At 38.8% G+C, this 19,062-nt stretch overlaps 2 protein-coding genes across 2 annotated transcripts; both read left to right on the top strand.

Moving 5' to 3' along the window:
- The first annotated feature begins 2,684 nt into the window (after positions 1 to 2,684).
- Positions 2,685 to 4,909, top strand: LOC126804346 (uncharacterized). The gene is made up of 5 exons (XM_050531962.1): positions 2,685 to 3,010; positions 3,348 to 3,916; positions 4,028 to 4,129; positions 4,242 to 4,403; positions 4,509 to 4,909. Exons 1-5 carry the CDS (start codon positions 2,685 to 2,687, stop codon positions 4,907 to 4,909), a joined length of 1,560 nt encoding a protein of 519 aa, XP_050387919.1.
- A 1,731-nt stretch (positions 4,910 to 6,640) lies between these two features.
- On the top strand, positions 6,641 to 18,628 carry LOC126788643 (replication factor C subunit 3). Its single transcript, XM_050514655.1, has 11 exons — positions 6,641 to 6,797; positions 6,895 to 7,005; positions 7,167 to 7,199; positions 7,455 to 7,623; positions 7,906 to 8,087; positions 8,213 to 8,349; positions 8,491 to 8,589; positions 9,019 to 9,088; positions 9,287 to 9,361; positions 15,509 to 15,554; positions 18,284 to 18,628. Exons 1-11 carry the CDS (start codon positions 6,714 to 6,716, stop codon positions 18,340 to 18,342), a joined length of 1,065 nt encoding a protein of 354 aa, XP_050370612.1. The 5' UTR covers positions 6,641 to 6,713; the 3' UTR covers positions 18,343 to 18,628.
- Positions 18,629 to 19,062: the final 434 nt, after the last annotated feature.

The raw sequence follows: 19,062 nt of genomic DNA, 5'->3' as shown, positions 1-19,062 counted from the left end.
TTGTACAAAAGCTGAAAATGAATTGCTTGGGTTCAAACCATACAAAGAAGCAACTAAGTATTCTACTCATTGAAACAATCATCTAACTGTCGAAGCTGGTTTTCTATAATGTTATAAAATAACTCAAAGCGATAGTGATGCTCAAAAGTAGGGCTGGGAGTTGGTACCGGAAAAATGGTACCGAAACCGTTCGTCACTTACCAAATCCTGACGGGACGGGATGAATCGGTAAAAATTTTCGATACCGATACCGAAAGCATATAATCGGTACGGGTCAGTTCTATTAGATCAGATACCGAATATACCAAATCGTACCGAAACTATAAAAGCTCATATTTTTTGGAGGGTTTTAGGGTTCACAAAAGCCAATATACCCTAACCCATTCCATCGAAAACTCATTGCCTCCATTCACTTCGCGACTTCATTCTTTCATTTCGTGTCTTCTCCTTTCACTCTCAATCACTGACTTCGCCATTCACTCTCATTATCAAGTCTCAATCACAGCCTCTCGGAATCTCGATGGGAAAACTGAAGGTAAGCCTTGATTCAATCTTGAATTCTTAATTGAAACTCTGAAAGTATGAATCATATATGCAGTTTGAGTTTTGGGTTTTACTTTATTTGAGTTATGGTTTGACTTTGTGTTCGTTTCAAATCGAAAGAGTTTGGGTTTTGTGTTTACTTTTTTTGTGGAGAAATATGAATTTTTATAGTGTAAAACTCTCAATTTGTGTAGAAGTATATGCAGTTGTAGGAACTGCTCTCAATTTGTATATTTTAGCTTTGTGAAATTATAAAGTGTGTTAATTGTATCTTTTATGTGAATTATGTTCATAATTGATCCTAGTTAGTGTAATGAATGATGCATATGTAGGTCTTGTGAAATTTTCCAATTTGGTACCAAAAAAGTACCGAACCGTACTGAAACCGAACGGTATCGGTTCAGTTCGGTATTGAGATTGAAAATAGCAGTACCGAATCGATACCGAAATATAAATTAGTATGGTATCGGTATAAGCACAATCATGAACCGTCTCGTACCGAGCCCATCGCTACTCAAAAGGACGAGTATGAGGCAACTATGGAAACAATGACCTAAAACTAGGCTGGACACACCACCACTAGCGAGTAGCAACTGCAAGTCAGACCCACGCGGACCGCTCGTTAACCCTTAAAATTGAGTATGAGTGTATGACATCAATCTTTTCTTCTCAATGTGTACAACAACTTTCACAACTAGCACAAGATCAAAACGAAACCTAACTTAAGCTTCAGTTACAATATTAGAATTTTGCAACAAGGAGGACATAGCCACATAGGGTCTTGACCTCGTGCAAAATAAGTAGCATTACATTAATCTTCTAAGAGAACATACTTGAGAAAGATCAAATTATATATACCTTGTAAGTTTAAGTATTGTCGTAGGCTTGTAGCACATAAAAATTTGGGCAAATTAGAAAAAAGTATCATCTCCCATTATAAATTAGAATAACATCACCACTAATGTTCTAATTATAAAAGGGTCAACTATTTTATATTAAATTATAAAATAGTTAACAAAATTTGGGAAAATTATAGAATAGTCAATTTTTTCATATTTATGACCGTTGTACTCTTCTCTCTCACTATCAGTGTAACCGAATTTCATATACGAGAAAAACACCGAAGCTTCCTATTCTGAATTCAGAAAACCTCCCACGCCTTTGATCCTCTCGTCCGCCGACTGTACCAGCTTAGCCTCCCCGCTGTTGTTGCCGTCGCCACCGTCATTTCACTCTTTCATTCTGATAGTTCTAGCTTCCTCAAAGTTCAGTTACTCTCCTGCAAGCTTCGCTCTCACCGTCGTCACTCTCTTTCATTTTGACATTTTCTAGCTTCCTCCACGTTCGGTTGCTCTCCTGCAAGCTTCGCCATCGTCGCCGCCGTCAATTCAAGTTAGTTTCGGCGCAATTCGATTGGATTTTAGAGAACTAATTTGATTCAACTCAATTCTAATTCGTGTTGTTACTTATGCTTACTTCGTTTCATTTTCGCGTTCTGATCATGTATCTTGTTTTTGTATTTCAATTCCAATTCGAGCTTGCTACTGGATTTTGGTTATGATTTTTCTTGCTTGCAAATTGATTTCATTTTTGTTGTTGTTGTTACTCGTTTTGGTTTTGTTGATCTTTTCCTCATGAATGCTTCAATGTACTGGTTTAGGTTGATCTATGACTTTCATCTTCAATATTTTTTGAGTTATATCATGAGGTTTTTGTGATTTTGAATTGTGCATTTTGATTGTATGTATGTTTGTCACACCTGCTGTCATACCTCCTGTGACACGTCTTGTCACACATCCTGTCACACCACCTGTCACACTTCTTGTCTCACCTCTTGTCACATACCTGTTTTACTTTTTTTACAGGTCACATTGTAGTCTGTTTATACATGAAAGCTTTCATATTGTGGCAAAGGAGCAGCGATTTCATTTTTCAAATAATAACAGCTTTTTCGATATTTGTGAGTGAGTGAGAGGTAGATTTCCAAATCTCAAGAGAATGAACTTAAAGCTGCATTTTAGAGTTCATCCTGATATTATTGAATATCAGTTGCAAAATGATATTGATATGAAGATGATGTTTCGAATGATGGCACGTCATACTTTAGAGATTTTGTAGATATTGATATTCTTTCTGTTGATATGGGTGTTTCCGGGTCAGAAAGTATCGTAAGTGATAATATTAGTGACGATAGTAGTGTTTTCTTCGTAGAGAACCAGTTTATGGGTTGCTATAAGCGGGAGGATCTGAAGACATATCGGACTCAAGAATGGGGTACACTTATTCGTTATGTTGATCAGGTTCTTAAGGGTGGGGTGGATGATTTTCGATTAAAACTTTGCATGTATGCGGTGGAGTTGGGGTTTGAAATTAATTGGGTGAGGAACAATAAGCAAACTGTTGTAGCTTGTTGTAGCAAGAAGTTGTCAGATGGTTGTGACTGGCTTGTGAAGGCATCCTTGTGCAGGTACTACTGTTACTGATTTTTATTACTATTTGTGCATTTTCATTCAATGTGATAGTCACACTACCTATCACATTGTCACACCCCATGACACACATTTTGTATCACCTATTGTCACACATGTTGTCAAACTACTTATCACACCTCATGTCACATATGTTGTCTCACTTTTATGTTACTCCAGTATTCACACTATTCGTCACACCTTCTGTCACACCTCCTGTCACACATCTTCGTACATTTTTGTCACACCTACTGTCACACTTGCTTTCACACCTCCCGTCACACTTTTGTCACACCTACTATCACACTATCAATTTTTTTCTTTATATTTATGCAGGCACAACAATTATTTTTGTATTACGAAGTTGGTCAACGAGCACAAGTGTCGTGGTGTTGTACGTCTTCAGAAGAGTAGCATGATGGGATCAAAGATTATAAAATCACTTATGCTTGACAAGCTTCGTGCCGATCCTAATAAATCAGTTGTTGATATATCCAAGGAGTTGAAGACTGATTATGGATTGGATGTGTCGTATCATAAAGCTTGGTACGACAAAGAACTTGCTAGGGATGCTATGATGGGTAATGAAGCCGAATCTTATGCTCAACTAAACTGGTTTTGTCAACAGACTGTTACTGTCAACCCGGAATATGAAATCAATGTAGAGATTTACAGCGAATCAAAAAGGTTTCAGCGTATGTTTGTTTCGTATTCAGCTTGGATGAAGGGTTTTCAAGCTTGCCGACCTCTTCTATTCATTGATGCGACATTCATCACCAACAAATACCAATGTCAACTTCTTGCTGCAACTTCCAAGGATGGAAATAGTGGTACTTTCTCTATCTTTTATTTTTCTTCGACTGTTACTGGTAGTGTGACAGGCATTGTGACTGATAGTGTGATTGGTAGTGTGAGAGACGTTGTGACCGTGGATAGTAGTGTGATATGTAGTGTGATTGGGACTGTGATAGGTTGTGTGACATGTAGTGTGATTGTTTTCGACCATTTTTTTTCAGGTATGTATCTGGTAGCTTATGCCATTGTTGATGCAGAATCTGAGAGTAACTGGAGATTTTTCCTCGAGTTTTTGTCTCTTCAGCTATCGAAATACTCCTCATGTAAGGTCACATTTATTTCAGATCGAAATACCGGCCATCTTGGTGCATATCCAAAAGTCTTTCCTCAAAATCCTTTTTGATTCTGTTTCAAGCACAATTGCTAATTTGGAAGGCCGTTATACCGACAATGCCTACCTCAAGCATAGGATCTCTAATTTGTTTATGCAATGTGCTTATTCTCGCATAGTTGATACATATGAAAAAAATATGGAAGCGTTGCTCGCAGAAGGTGGCACACTAATTGAGGACGTTTTGGAAGATCTTCCAAAAGAGAGTTGGTGTGCAGCTTTTTTCAAGGGTCAAAGGTATATTTTCTACAACTTTTTTGCTGGTGTCCAATGTTTTTGTTTGTTATATATGTTTCTGGTGGTGTGATTAGTTTTTGTTGATGGTTTTGGGACTGGTTATGTGGTTATAGTGCGACTTAATGGTGTGACAGGTGTTGTGACAACAAGTGTGACAGGTGTTGTGACAAGTGGTGTGACAGGGGTTGTGACAGTGAGTGTGACGGGTGCTGTGACAGGGGGTGTGACAGAAAGTGTGACAGGGAGTGTGGCTGGCGCTCTGACATTTTTTAGACCGATATTTTTTTTTTCCAAGTATGGTGAGATGACAAATAATATGGTAGAGTGTTTTAACAACTGGGTGTTGCCTATGAACAGTCTTCCAATTGTTGAGATGAATGAGGTTATTCGTGTGAAGTCAATGGAATATATTGAGACTCGGAAAGACGAGGTAAAGGATTGGGTCTCGATTTTGTGTCCAAAGATGGAACTGTAACTGAAAACCAACTTGGGTGATGGTAGACATTGGAATATTAGCAAATCAGATTCTTATGTTTATGAAGTTCATTGCCTAAAGTATAGATATGGTGAATTTGTCAATATCTTATTGTTCATGGGGTGAATGGAGTACTAAGGGTTTCCCCTGTTCACATGCTCTCTACGCTATTCAAGCACATGGTGCCTCTCCTTATGACTATGTCGTGTCTTTCTTCAATGTATTTTCTTTTCGTTGGTTCTCTTTTCCAGTGTGTATTCTTTCTCATTTTTGCACAATATTCTGTTTTTAACTCATCTTTACCGTCATTGTCATGATCATCATCATGATCATCATCATTGTCATTGTCATTGTCACTCCCACTATTGTTGTCTTCGTTTTCCTCTTCACTATTGGAATTGTCATCATGACTATCCTCACTGTCATTCTCAGTGTCATCTGCACTTGTTTCATTGTCTGTTTGTGTTTCATCGTCACTCTCTTCGGACTCTTCCATCCTTCTCTTCCGTTTTACTTCCTTCTTGCTGATTTTCCGCCTTTTGAGAGTTGTGTTTTTCTTGCTTGGTGGGGCTTTACATTTTGAATCTGCATAGAATCAATCATAGTGAAAAATTGAGTAACATTTACCACTAACAAATGCAGCTAGAACTACTGTCACACCTACTGTCACAACGTCTATCACACATACTGTCAAAAAATATGTCACACATACTGTCACAACATCTGTCACACTTCCTGTCACAACATCTGTCACACCTGCTGTCACACCTGCTGTCACACCTACTGTCACAACTACTGTCAAAAATCCTGTCACAACTACAGTCACACTTTTTGAAATGCATTTTGGCATTAAGATTTCCTATGGTTTAGCTTAAGCTGTCACACATCCTATGACATCTACTGTCATAATTTTTTTTTTGAAATGCATTATGACTTAAGATTTCAAAGGTTTAGCCAAGGCTTATCTACTGTCAGACCTACAACTTGAAATTCAGGGATTAATACCTTGCTGGCAGTTGTGCTTCTGCTTGGTCCTCCATTCGTTAAAGTCTTGATCATCATCATTATGAAATTTGGACTTGTTTCTTCCTCCTTTTGCCATTTTTGTCCTGAATAACAAATAAATCAAGAAATTCAAATCGAGTTCAACAACAACCAAATCAAACCCATCGAACGATAGAGAAAGACAGAGAGAGCGAGAGAGAGAAAGAGAGAGAGAGAAATCCTGAGACTCACATTTAGTCGTTGAGAACTATTGGGTCGGCGTGTCGAATTCAGATTCCTAGTAACTTCGATGTCGTCGTCAACGTTTTCTCCGTTGTCATCGTCAACGCTGTCGTAGTCGTGTTCAGGAGAGAGAATCGTTGAAGAAAGAGAATGAGTTTTGAAGAGAGGTTTGAATTTGAGTTTTTGAGAGAGAATAAGATAGAGAGCGTTTCGCGGTTATAGATTGCGGTTTATTCGAGTGGCATTGTCCGTAATTTTTCTAAAAATTTGGGGCTACGGTTTAAGCTATTTTTTTTTCTTCTAATTTTCAAAACTTATTTAACTATTTTATAATTTCATGCATCAAAAATGACTTTTTTTTATAAGACCCCCTAAAAATTTCTCGCACACCCTAACTCAATTATAATGTCAGAAAAAAAGCCCAGCCAGTTCAGGCCCAATAGAGGAGTTGAAAAGAAAGGTTTTCCTACTAAACCGAGTGGTGTGAGAATTGGAAGGGGAAGGTTCTAAACCCGCCCAGGCTCGTACGATTTCCCGCCACATTTGCAGAGTCTCTGACTGAGGAGGATCGAACAAGATGCTGTGGGTAGACAAGTACAGACCCAAAACCCTCGACCAGGCAACGGTCCACCACGACATCGCTCAAAACCTCAAGAAACTTGTACAGTTTCCACCATGCTTTTCAATTCCCAAAATTTCTAGGGTTTCTTTTTTTGGTTTCTTCTGTTGAATTAGCACTTGTCATTTTGCATGTGCAGGTTGCGGAGCAGGATTTGCCCCATCTTCTTTTTTACGGGCCTTCCGGCTCCGGCAAGAAAACCCTAATTATCGCCCTTATTCGTCAGATTTTCGGACCCAGCGCCGACAAGGTCTAAGGGTTTCTCTCTATTTCCAGTTATCCGGGCTCTTTTTTGTTCTTATTGTTCAATCTCATCTGTTCTTATTGGTTTTTTTTAAAAAAAAAAAAGAAGAAGAAGAAATTTTGTACATTGTGGTGCTTTTGAGTTACTGATTTGATTTTGGTTGGCAGGTGGCGGTGTCGAACAAGACATGGAAAGTTGATGTGAGTGTCACCCTCTTTTCTAATTTGTGTCGTGTTTTAGATATCACTCGATAGATGTCTGAAATGTATTTTAACACGATTCGTGTAATATATTTTCTTGATTTGTTTCATACTTTCAGTAAAAGATCTGTGATTTTCGTGATATCGTCCCTGTTCTCAAAGACACTTATTGCATTTTTTGGGTACAAGGGTACATCATGCAGTTGCTTATTCTTAGATTCACATTTAATTGGATTGTTTCTCTGGATTTCGTAGGCTGGGAGTAGAACAATTGACATAGAGCTGACTACATTATCAAGCAACAATCACATGGAACTGAGCCCCAGTGATGCAGGCTTTCAGGACAGATACATTGTTCAAGAGATAATCAAGGACCTGGCTAAAGAAAGAACCACTGACCCAAAAGGGAAAAAAGGATATAGAAGTAAGTTTGAATCCTGTTACTTGTTTTGTATGAAGATACACTAATCTGATGTATACTAGAGGACTGGTTTGTATGTCCTTCAACACGCACCTGGGTTTCGGTTTTTTTTCTTGTTGAATCAATGGCTTCTGTTGTTTTCTCAGCCTGTTCAAACTTCTTTGAATTGGGTTTCTTTTATCCACCACCAAAGATTGAAAAGGAACTGTATCAGCAAGTTGTTCATGTATTATTGTTTATCTTGTATACTGATACCATATCCCATTTTGAATTTTTAAATGCCAGTCTTGGTGTTGAATGAAGTTGACAAACTTTCCCGAGAAGCACAGCATTCTCTTCGAAGAACTATGGAGAAATATACAGCTTCATGCCGCCTAATACTATGTTGTAACAGTTCTTCAAAGGTTACTGAAGCAATCCGGTCACGGTGTCTAAATGTGCGAATAAATGCACCAACAGACGAACAGGTTTGAGCTGCTGGCTTCCAATTTGTAGAGTTGGTTGTGTAAAAGAAAAGGATAACCTAGATGTTGATTTCTATGATTAATTCTTACCTTGGTTTACTGATTTATTGTGAAATTTTCTGGGTCAGATTGTTAAGGCATTGGAGTTCATTGGAAAGAAAGAAGCGCTTCAACTTCCTTCTGGTTTCGCTGCTCATATAGCTGAAAAGTCAAACAGGAGCTTAAGGAGAGCTATATTGTCTCTAGAAAGTTGCCATGTTCAACAGTTGAGTGCCTTTTATTCATCATGCAGTTTTTACACACACACACCCCCCCCCTTTTTTTTTTTTTCTCTCATGCTCATCATGTAGACATGGCATGGCTCTCATAGGTTTTTGCGTTCTCTGTGCTATTGATGTGGTTGTAGGTATCCATTTACAAGCAACCAAATAATTCCTTCCATGGATTGGGAGGAATATGTTACAGAAATTGCATCTGATATAATGAAGGAGCAGAGTCCGAAAAGGTTTTCTACATCTTACCATAATTTGTCTATATTTGAGCATGTCATATTAGTTTGAATTATATCTCTTTCTAGTTCTATGGCCAAATTCAACTCAGAAAACTGACCAAGTTATGGTATCCCACCATCTGCCTAGTGTGGAACAAACCATAACTGCTTTGCCAAAGCCCTTCCACTTCCAGTCGCTCATAATCCTAAATAATTCCTATATCATATTCCATCCATAAAACTCAAATTCCAGGAGCAAGGAGTCCTATAGGGTTTTTAGGTTTCTTTCCTTTTCAGAACCTTTAAACAGGAATTCAACAGCTTTATGTCTTAAACTCAAGGAAGTTGGGTGATATAGAGCTCTCAGATTATTAAACCCTGTTTTATGAGCATTAACATTTCCATGTGATCATTGTATAAATGATCTCCATGTCTTTGCTTTAGGCTTTATGCGGTGCGACAAAAGTTGTATGAACTTCTTGTTAATTGTATCCCTCCAGAGATCATTCTCAAGGTACATATACTTTACTATTGTTTTCTACAATTTCTCATTTTGCCTCGTTGGATCTGGCATTATCATGTTTTGCTAAAGTTTTATGAGCTACTTTGTTGTATTCATGTAGACATTGTCAAGAAGGTTAGAGAATTGGTTTTTTATTTTTCTCTACACATTTTTAGAACTTATTTTGAACTCATTTTGCTGTTGAATCAGAGGCTGCTTTATGAGTTATTGAAGAAGTTGGATGCAGAATTGAAGCATGAGGTCAGCCATTGGGCAGCATATTATGTAAGTTACTAATCATCTATTTCACTAGCAAAATAGCTTTTCAGTAATTAGTTTGTGTTATTTGTTGGCAATCATCCATTATACTGTCTAGCCAAGGCTACTAGTTTCTCATCAATTAGATTATCCTATTAGGAATAGTTAGTCCTTCCGTAATGGGACAAATTTTGGTTTCCTAGTAATCTTCCATCAATAGGCATTGAATATTTGAATTCATAATGAGATTTGTGGTCTTCTAAGGATAATAAATATGTAATGCCTTGGGAAATAAATCATTGGCTGGTTCACTAGCCTGCAAATCTGGGTAAGCGGTGCACATGATGTAATTTGTAACATGCATGAGTAGGAAAAATGATTATCAGCATGCTGACCTAATTCATGAGGTCGCAAGTCAAACAAATTGCACTTGCCTATTCACTTCATAGTATTTTTATACTCGCCTTTGTTCATTCTGTCACTCACTCACTCACTCACTCTCTAATGGTAGATGATGAGTAGCGGATTAAGTTGAGCTATGATTGATTTGTTCATTCAATTCTAGGTCGAATTAATCTGATCATCAATCCTGATGTAATATGGTACTAGGTTTAGGTCTGTTGTTATAAGCGCCTTTAGATCTTAATAGTTATTTGCGATATAAGCAAAGAAGAGTAAACAGAAACACACCAAAGTTATAGTGGTTCAGCTGAAGCCTACCTCCACTGTGATCTCTCTTGAGAGATTTACTAGTACTGAAGAATTTAGGTACAAGTACTTATTGTAGACCTTAACCCCTCCCTGTCTAGCTCCTATCTCTCTATCACCCTTAGCTCTCCCTTTAGGATTTCTGTCTCTGTCTCTAAAACCCTCCCTGCAGCCCTATTTATATCAATAGGGGCTGCTTAATACAATATGGACTAGGATTACTAAACCTAACACAAATCCTAATAGAATATTGGAAGATATACTCTCCTAAAACATATAGAAAAGCTGTGCTAACTTATTTCCTTTCTAAACCTGGATTTGATTACTGAATCCTAACTCCAACATGCATCAACGAGCCAAAAACACAACAATCTCCACCTTGGTGAGTTGATACCAAATGATTGTTGCAACCTTCAGGATGTCTTGTATCTTTTGAAAGTAACCCTGAACAAACCTCCAAGATCATTCACCTTGGCAATACTCCTCTTGCCTCATCACACCTCAAGTGAGGAGGTGCTCCACCACAACTCAGCATGTTGTGACACTAAGCAAGTTCAAGCACTGCTTGAACTTCTCCACAGAAACTGGTTTGGTTAGACAATCTGCTGCATTGTCATTTGTGTGAACTTTCTCCACAATAATATATCCAGCTTCTATCCAATCTCTGATCCTGTGATAGCGAACATCAATGTGCTTTGTCCTTGCATGAAACACTTGATTCTTCGCCAAATGTATGGCACTTTGGCTGTCACACTTCACTACCACACCTTCCTGGTGAATACCAAACTGTCCTGCCAGTCCATTCAACCAAATAGCTTCCTTAGAAGCTTCTGTCAACGCCATATACTCTGCCTCAGTAGTAGATAGAGCAGTAACCTCTTGAAGATTTGCTTTCCAGCTCACAGGCCCTCCACCACAAGTGAAAACATAACCTGTTGTAGACCTTCTTCTATCTAAGTCTCCTGCAAAATCAGAGTCAACAAAACCAGCCACACAAGCTTCTTCTTGTTTTCTTTCAAACTTGATTCCAAACTGCCTAGTTCTCTTTAAGTACCTCAGAATCCACTTCACTGCTTCCCAATGACGCTTTCCCGGATTTGACATATACTTAGAGACAACACTCAATGCTTGAGCTAAATCTGGTCTTGTGCATATCATTGCATACATGAGACACCCTACTGCATTAGCATATGGAACATTCTTCATCGCATCAATCTCCTTTTGATTTGATGGCTTATGCTCTGCACTCAGCCGAAAGTGTGCAGCTAATGGGGTAGAAACAACCTTAGCTTCATCCATGTTGAATCGTTCAAGTACCTTCATAATGTACTTCTCTTGTGACAGCCATATTTCACTTGTGTTTCTATCCCTTCTTATTTCAATTCCAAGGATCTTCTGTGCAGCTCCTAGATCCTTCATGTCGAATTCAGCCCCCAACTTTTCCTTAAGTTTCTGACTTTTCAACATATCTTTGCATGCAATCAGCATGTCATCTACATACAAAAGTAGTAGAATTACCTCCCCATCTTTGAATACATGGTAGTAAACGCAGCAGTCATATTGACACCTTGTGTAGCCTATCTTCAGCATGTATGTGTCGAAACGCTTGTACCACTGCCTTGGTGATTGCTTGAGTCCATATAGAGACTTCTTTAGTCGACAAACCAGATTCTCTTTCCCTGTTTCGACAAAACCCTCCGGCTGCGACATGTAAATGTCTTCTTCGAGGTCCCCATGAAGAAACGCAGTTTTAACATCCATCTGTTCAATCTCCATATCATACTGAGCTGCTATAGACAACAACAACCGTATTGAAGTGTGTTTGACGACCGGAGAGAAAATCTCGTCATAGTCCACTCCCTCTTTCTGCGAATACCCTTTTGCCACCAAACGTGCTTTATACTTTATGGCATTATCATCATGTATTCCTTCTTTCTTCCTAAACACCCACTTGCAGCCAACAAGTTTTCTTTCTTTGGGTTTAGGAACCAGCTCCCACACGGAATTCTTATGCAGAGATTCCATCTCTTCTGTCATAGCACCAATCCAACCTTCCCTTTCTTCGCTTTCTATAGCTTCTTGATAAGTAGTTGGATCACCTTGACTTATGGTCAGAGCATGACTCACATCTTCTTCGGTTTCAAATCCATACCGTTGTACCTTCTTTAAATTCCTCTTTGGTTTGTCAAGTGCTATGACTCGCCTCATTGGCTCAGGTTCTTGTGGGATGAGAGGATTTTGACCCCTACGTGGGGACTGCTCCACCTGAGCCCTAACTGGTGACTGTTGTTGCTGCTCTGGTTCCTCAATGGCTACTTGATCATTCCCTACTTGCTCCACCTGAGCTTGAGAATCTTCAACTGATCGTTTAGCTAATGATATCTCGATTGCTTCTTCATCTTTTTCAGCAACAGTCATCTTCTCCTCCTTACTATTAGCTTCTATATTTAACGGCATAGTCTTCTCATCAAAAACAACGTCCCTGCTGAGCACTCTTTTCTCATTGATTATATCCCACAACTTATAACCTTTTACTCCTCTCTGAAAACCAATAAACACACATTCAAGTGACTTTGGTTCCAGCTTGGTTCTTTCATCCTTGGGAATATGCGCAAAGGCACTGCATCCAAACACTCTTAAGTTGGAATAATCAACTGGTTTTCCAGACCATACCTCCTCTGCACACTTGAAGTTAATAGCCTTTGAAGGTGATCGATTAATCAAGTAACAAGCATGATTAAGCGATTCTGCCCAAAACTCTTCAGGTAACCCTGCATGAAGCCTCATGCTTCTTTCTCTCTCCAAGAGAGTTCTGTTCATCCTCTCTGCAACACCGTTTTGCTGGGGAGTTTTCTTAACAGTAAAGTGTCTTGTAATGCCTTCATCCTTGCAGAATTGTAAGAACTGATTACTTATATATTCACCTCCATTGTCACTTCTCAACACTTTGATTTTCCTGCCCGTTTGGTTCTGGATTTCAGCCTTCCACTCCTTGAACTTTGGAAAGACCTCATCTTTTGACTTCATAAAGTAAACCCAAACCTTCCTTGAAAAATCATCTATGAAAGAGACAAAGTATCTGGCCTTACCCAACGATTTTGTTGATGCAGGCCCCCAAACATCTGTGTGAATATAGTCTAATACTCCTTTGGATTTGTTCTCACTGCTGCTCACTTTGAATGATACCTTGGTCTGCTTACCGAGTGTGCAATACTTGCAGAAGTCAAGGCTGCAACTCGTTATGCCTTCTATCTTATCTTGCTTATGTAATTCTTGCAGCCCCCTTTGACTCATGTGCCCTAGCCGTCTATGCCAGAGCTCAGTCTTGTCTTCTTCCGTACAAACTGATGCTCCACCTAGTATTGTAGAACCTGTGAGTTTATACATATTATCAGGCTGCAACACACCTTTCATGTAGACCAATTGACATTTTCCGACTTTGAGCACTCCATTGTTACCTTTATGCCACAATCCTTCCCTATCCAAAAGACTTAGAGAAATCAGATTTCTGCTCAAATGTGGAATGTGTCTGACGTTTCCCAATGTTCTGACAATGCCATCATACATTGAGATCTTTACTGTGCCGATTCCCATGATTCTACTTGGTGAATCATTCCCCATCAAAACTGATCCGGTGTCCCTCTCTTCATGTGTCAAACCAATCTCTGTGTGCACACATGTGAAATGTGCAGGCTGTGTCCAAGGTCCAATGTCTAGGCGCGCCGGAGCTGGCTGAGATTGCAAGGAGTTCTCCATCATCGCTATCATTCCCAATAACGACATTGGCTGACTGGGAGCTTCCTCCAAGCATCTGCGCCTTCTTCTCCTTCCATTGTTTGCAATTTCTTTTCCAGTGGTCGGGTGAACCACATACGAAGCAACCATCCTTCTTCTTTTCTTTGCCTTTTCCCTTGGATTTAGACCTGCCCTTGTCTTCAAATCCACCACCTTTACTCTTAGACCTTCCTCTCTCCTTCCCTCTGACACTCAGTCCTCGTGCTTGGGAATTATCGTCTTCCCTCTGCATCCTGACATATTGTTCCAGGTTCTCACACACTCTTGCAAGTGTGATGGTCTCTTTGTTGAATATCATGGTGGTCTTGAAGTGTTTGAATGATGATGGCAAAGACTGTAGTAACATCATAGCCGAGTCCTCATCTCCCATCTTTGCCCCAACCTTCTCCAAGTTAATTATGCAGTTCTGAAACTTGGATATATGATCAGTAAGATCATCCCCTTCCTCCATCTTGAGGCCAAAGAGTTGTTCCTTCAAAAGTAGCTTGTTGCTGATGGTTGTACCCATATAAACGCTTTGCAGCTTGTCCCATGCCTGCTTTGCAGTCAGCTCCTCTCCGATCTGAAGCACAACATTATCAGCAAGATGCAACTCAATGCAACTCTTTGCTATCTTACACTTTTCTGCCCAATCTGCATCAGACATTGATGTAGGCTTTGATGCTTCAAGAGCTACATCAACCTTATGCTGGATCAGAACGTTCCTCATCTTCCTCTGCCATAGCGTGAAGTTGTCCTTGCCATTGAATAGCTTTATGGACGCTCTCACCTCTCCTGCCTCAGCCATTCCTTTGCCAATCGACATCGCAAAATAAACCAGCTCTTGATACCACGTGTTGTTATAAGCGCCTTTAGATCTTAATAGTTATTTGCGATATAAGCAAAGAAGAGTAAACAGAAACACACAAAAGTTATAGTGGTTCAGCTGAAGCCTACCTCCACTGTGATCTCTCTTGAGAGATTTACTAGTACTGAAGAATTTAGGTACAAGTACTTATTGTAGACCTTAACCCCTCCCTGTCTAGCTCCTATCTCTCTATCACCCTTAGCTCTCCCTTTAGGATTTCTGTCTCTGTCTCTAAAACCCTCCCTGCAGCCCTATTTATATCAATAGGGGCTGCTTAATACAATATGGACTAGGATTACTAAACCTAACACAAATCCTAATAGAATATTGGAAGATATACTCTCCTAAAACATATAGAAAAGCTGTGCTAACTTATTTCCTTTCTAAATCTGGATTTGATTACTGAATCCTAACTCCAACATGTATCAACGAGCCAAAAACACAACAAGGTCATGGTTGGGAATGGGCTATAATTGCTAGTTTTGTCAAGGCGCAAAAGGAAAACAAGGGATAAGGAAAAAGAAGAAACTATAGCAACAATTTTCAATTCTTTGCTAGTATTTGTTACAGGTGTAAAGAGAATAAGGTTGGTAAGTTTTAGACTATTGGCTTATAGCATAAATGGTGCTCGTGGCTAATTCATTTATTTGTTTGATGAATGAGATGAGTGCATTAACTTGGGAAGTAGACTCACACTTTCGTTGTCTAGAGTAGGGTAGTTTAAAACAGCTTGGGAATAGAGTAGTTATGATTTAGTTCATCCAGTAGGAAAATGCTTTTCTATTGTCATTTGCTCTTTTTATAATTTTTCTTTTCGATTACAGGAACATAGGATGCGTCTTGGGCAGAAAGCCATATTTCACCTCGAAGGTACTTTACACTTGTTGATGATGTGTGAGATGATGATGATTAGTGAAGCAGTCAGTATTTCTGTGGAAAGTCTAAAAGTTAGATTAAATGTGTTTTCTTACTTCTAAAAAAGTATCATAGAGTCCAGCTATATTAAATGTGTTTTCTTGACTTGTGTTAGTCATTATTTTCTTGTGTTTTGTGTGTTTAGCTGGAAGGGTCAGTAGTTAGTAGCATTTATTGTGAGTAGTTGAATATAGGTTATTTAAGGAGTTGTAGCTTATGTTGGTTTCGCAAGTTTTGAAGTTCAATAGAATCCGTTTATTCAAATCTTTTAGCTCAAGGGTTTTAGTTTCTTTCCCTTTTAGCTATTTTCTACCCAACCCCAGTTTAGATCCTATTAGGGCCTGCATCAGCTGGTATCAGAGCTCATGGCTGGGCGAAGGCGAGGTAGGTAGCCAACTTTTGAAGTTGAGCAACTCAGAAGACAAGTGGAGTTTCTAACTCAAAGAATAACTGAGTTGGAAGCTGCGAGATCTGTTGAGCACAGTGATGGCTCAGATGCAAGTTCTGAGAACCCGTTTCATGGGCGCGCTCCGCATTGGGAGCCATCTATTCGGGATGATCAAAGGTGGGAGATGAACATCAAGCTTGAGATACCAGAATTTTATGGTAGCTTACAAGCTGAAGAGTTTATTGATTGGTTGAATACTGTTTAGAGGATATTCGACCTCAAGGAAGTTCCGGATGACAAGAAGGTGAAATTAGTAGCAGTCAAATTAATGGGATGAGCATCTGCCTGGTGGGAGCAGCTGAAGATGAAGCGAGAAAGACGTGGAAAATAGAGAATTATGAACTGAGAAGATGAAGAAAAAGCTCAGGGAGAATTTCCTCCATTTAATTATGTTCGTACCCTTTATCAACGTTTACAAAACCTTAGACAAGGTGATTGACTGGTGGATGAATACACTGAAGAGTTTTATATGTTGATGGCCAGAAACGACCTAAATGAGGATGAAGAACATCTGGTTGCAAGGTATATTGGCGGTTTGAGGGAAGATTTGCAGAATGCTTTTAATCTTCATACTTGGACCTGTAAAAGATGGTAAATTTGGGGCTCAAAGTTCACCCGCAGCAGCTGGAAATCGTACTAATCCCTCAGGACCAGTCAAGCAGGGGCAGAACAATGCATCCAAGCTTCGTTGTTCAAGTGTGGAGAGCCAAATCACAAGTCCTCCGACTGCAGGCGAGCTTTCAACAGCCGTTTGGACAAGAATAAGCAGCTCATGATTGAAGGAGAGGTTAATGAAAATATTGAAAATCATTGGGATTCAAATGGGAAGGTATGTCATTTGTTTCCTTTTGAGTTAGAAATTGAGCATGAAGATAATGTTAAAGTTGATTGGAATTCTCCACTCATCTACGATGAATATCTTGAAGTGAAGTTTTTGACGTAACCAATAAAATTGTTGGTGATGCTCTTCATGACAATAATTTCGATGATTCATGCCAAAATGGAAAGCAAGAGTTCGGATTTTCAAAAGTTTTTTATTCCCCGAGATGTCTACACCAAGTGATTTGGGTGTGAAAGTTTTGCCTAATGAACATGGTATGAATCATAATGCATGTTTGGTTTATGGAAGTAAAATCGGATTTTCACAAGCATTACCATGATCTGTTATGTTTGAATTTCAATATCATGATCCATTTAGGGATGATTTTGTACAAGCTTCAATCAATAACAAGCCAAGTGCAAAGAAGAGATTATCTGACATTTTGGAGCTTGATTTATTCTCGAAAGATATAAGTGCATCACAAAAGTTTCATGAAAGGTTTGAGTTATGTGCCTCTTATAGCAAGATGTTATTTGTCAACATGACAAAGGAAACAAAGAGAAGGAAGAAGTTAGGATGGCGACATTACGAGCTTTTAGATGAATCCGATTTCAATCATGTGAACTCGAAGACGAGTTTTCTGCAACCTGGGGAGAATGAGGCAGTCAGTATTTCTTTGGAAAGTCTAAAAGTTAGATTAAATGTGTTTTCTTGACTTCTAAAAAGTATCAGAGTCCAATTACATTAAATGTGTTTTCTTAACTTGTGTTAGTCATTATTTTCTTGTGTTTTGTGTGTGTTTAGCTGTAAGGGTCAGTAGTTAGTAGCATTTATTGTGAGTAGTTGAATTTATATTATTTAAGGAGTTGTAGCTTATGTTAGTTTCGCAATTTTTGAAGTTCAATAGAATCAGTTTATTCAATTTTTTTAGCTCAATGGTTTTAGTTTCTTTCCCTTTTAGCGATTTTCTACCCAATCTCAGTTCATATCCTATTAGAGCCTGCATCAAGTAGAAATGAGGAAACAACAGAAATTGTTATGTTACTTTGTTTTTTTCGACAATATTATGTTATGTTACTTTGTTGGATACTAGAGGTGATTCATCTTACTTCTTAAGTGCTTTTAGTTAATATCTTGTTCAATTTCTATCCGCAACAAAAATAATTCAAAAAGTTGGCAAACGGAATTATTATCTGTACGGACCCAGAGCTTAGTCATTCAGATAGACGTAATCTGCAAGAGTGACCCACTGAATTATTCTTCCAATTTAATTTTTTATATTCTTTGTAGTATTTGTTTTACCATCATTCAATGGGATTAGATAATCACTGCATCCTCTTAGCATATGCTAATCAAACACTTATAGTGGCATTAGTGTTGGTCTTTAATAGTATTGTGGATCATTTTTCTTTTCAGCGTTCGTGGCCAAGTTCATGAGTATTTACAAGGCTTTCCTCATCGCAGCGTTTGGCTAAACATCAGAATAGCATGAATTTCTTTTATCTGAAAGGTGAGTTTTCTGTTCACCCTGGTGGGAAGGTGGGAAGGAATTGTGCACTCAGTTTCATGTTTATTCATTTCAGTAGTCTGTGTCATGGATAGATGTGATCTCTTAGAGCGATGAAACTGTGTATAACTGTATCATGGTTGTTTTCTTCTCTGCACTTTCCTTTTTTGGCTTAATTTGTAGCTGTGTTCCCTTTCAAAATTAGGTGACTTCAACAGCAGAAAAAAAAAACGTTTAGATGCAAGGGGTTGAATGGTATCATTTTTTTTTTTGGATGGTAGCATACTTGTTCACTACATAGCTTTTGCACCAATTATCTAGTGGTAACTAGGTGCCTCTCTAGTGGTAGCTTTTGCACCAAGAATGTTGGATATTTTTAGATGCAAGGGGTTGGATGGTAGATTCAGTTTTTGTTTGTGTATCATGAGAATGGCCGCTGCGCAGCTTAGTTTCCGAATTGCCCTTGGGGTTCCAGCCAACCACCACTGTATTTTCCTTTACTCTCGATTAACAGATGATTACCAATCGAAGCACAAGGAATTATGTGGAGACTGAATCTTCTTTGTAGCAGAGGGATTTTATGTAAAAAAAAATTACCTTGGTTTGATTTTCTTTTATAGCTTTGCATGCACTACAAGTCTACAACGATGAGGCTGTGAGGTTTCCTGTGTTCGGCTTTTCCCAACTA

Source organism: Argentina anserina, chromosome 1, assembly GCF_933775445.1.
Source record: "Argentina anserina chromosome 1, drPotAnse1.1, whole genome shotgun sequence".
NCBI classification, from domain to species: Eukaryota; Viridiplantae; Streptophyta; class Magnoliopsida; order Rosales; family Rosaceae; genus Argentina; species Argentina anserina.
The sequence above is the reverse complement of the archived record's forward strand: the minus strand, read 5'-3'. Positions and strand labels throughout refer to the sequence as shown.

Coding starts and splice junctions, on each gene's coding strand:
- LOC126788643 (XM_050514655.1), top strand. CDS start 6,714: ATGCTGTGGGTAGACAAGTACAGACCCAAAACCCTCGACCAGGCAACG. Junction 9,089..9,286: donor CTCCAGAGATCATTCTCAAG/GTACATATACTT, acceptor CTGTTGAATCAG/AGGCTGCTTTATGAGTTATT. Junction 9,362..15,508: donor GCCATTGGGCAGCATATTAT/GTAAGTTACTAA, acceptor TTTCGATTACAG/GAACATAGGATGCGTCTTGG.
- LOC126804346 (XM_050531962.1), top strand. CDS start 2,685: ATGGGTGTTTCCGGGTCAGAAAGTATCGTAAGTGATAATATTAGTGAC. Junction 3,917..4,027: donor TGTGACTGATAGTGTGATTG/GTAGTGTGAGAG, acceptor ATTTTTTTTCAG/GTATGTATCTGGTAGCTTAT. Junction 4,404..4,508: donor GGAAGATCTTCCAAAAGAGA/GTTGGTGTGCAG, acceptor TGGTGTGATTAG/TTTTTGTTGATGGTTTTGGG.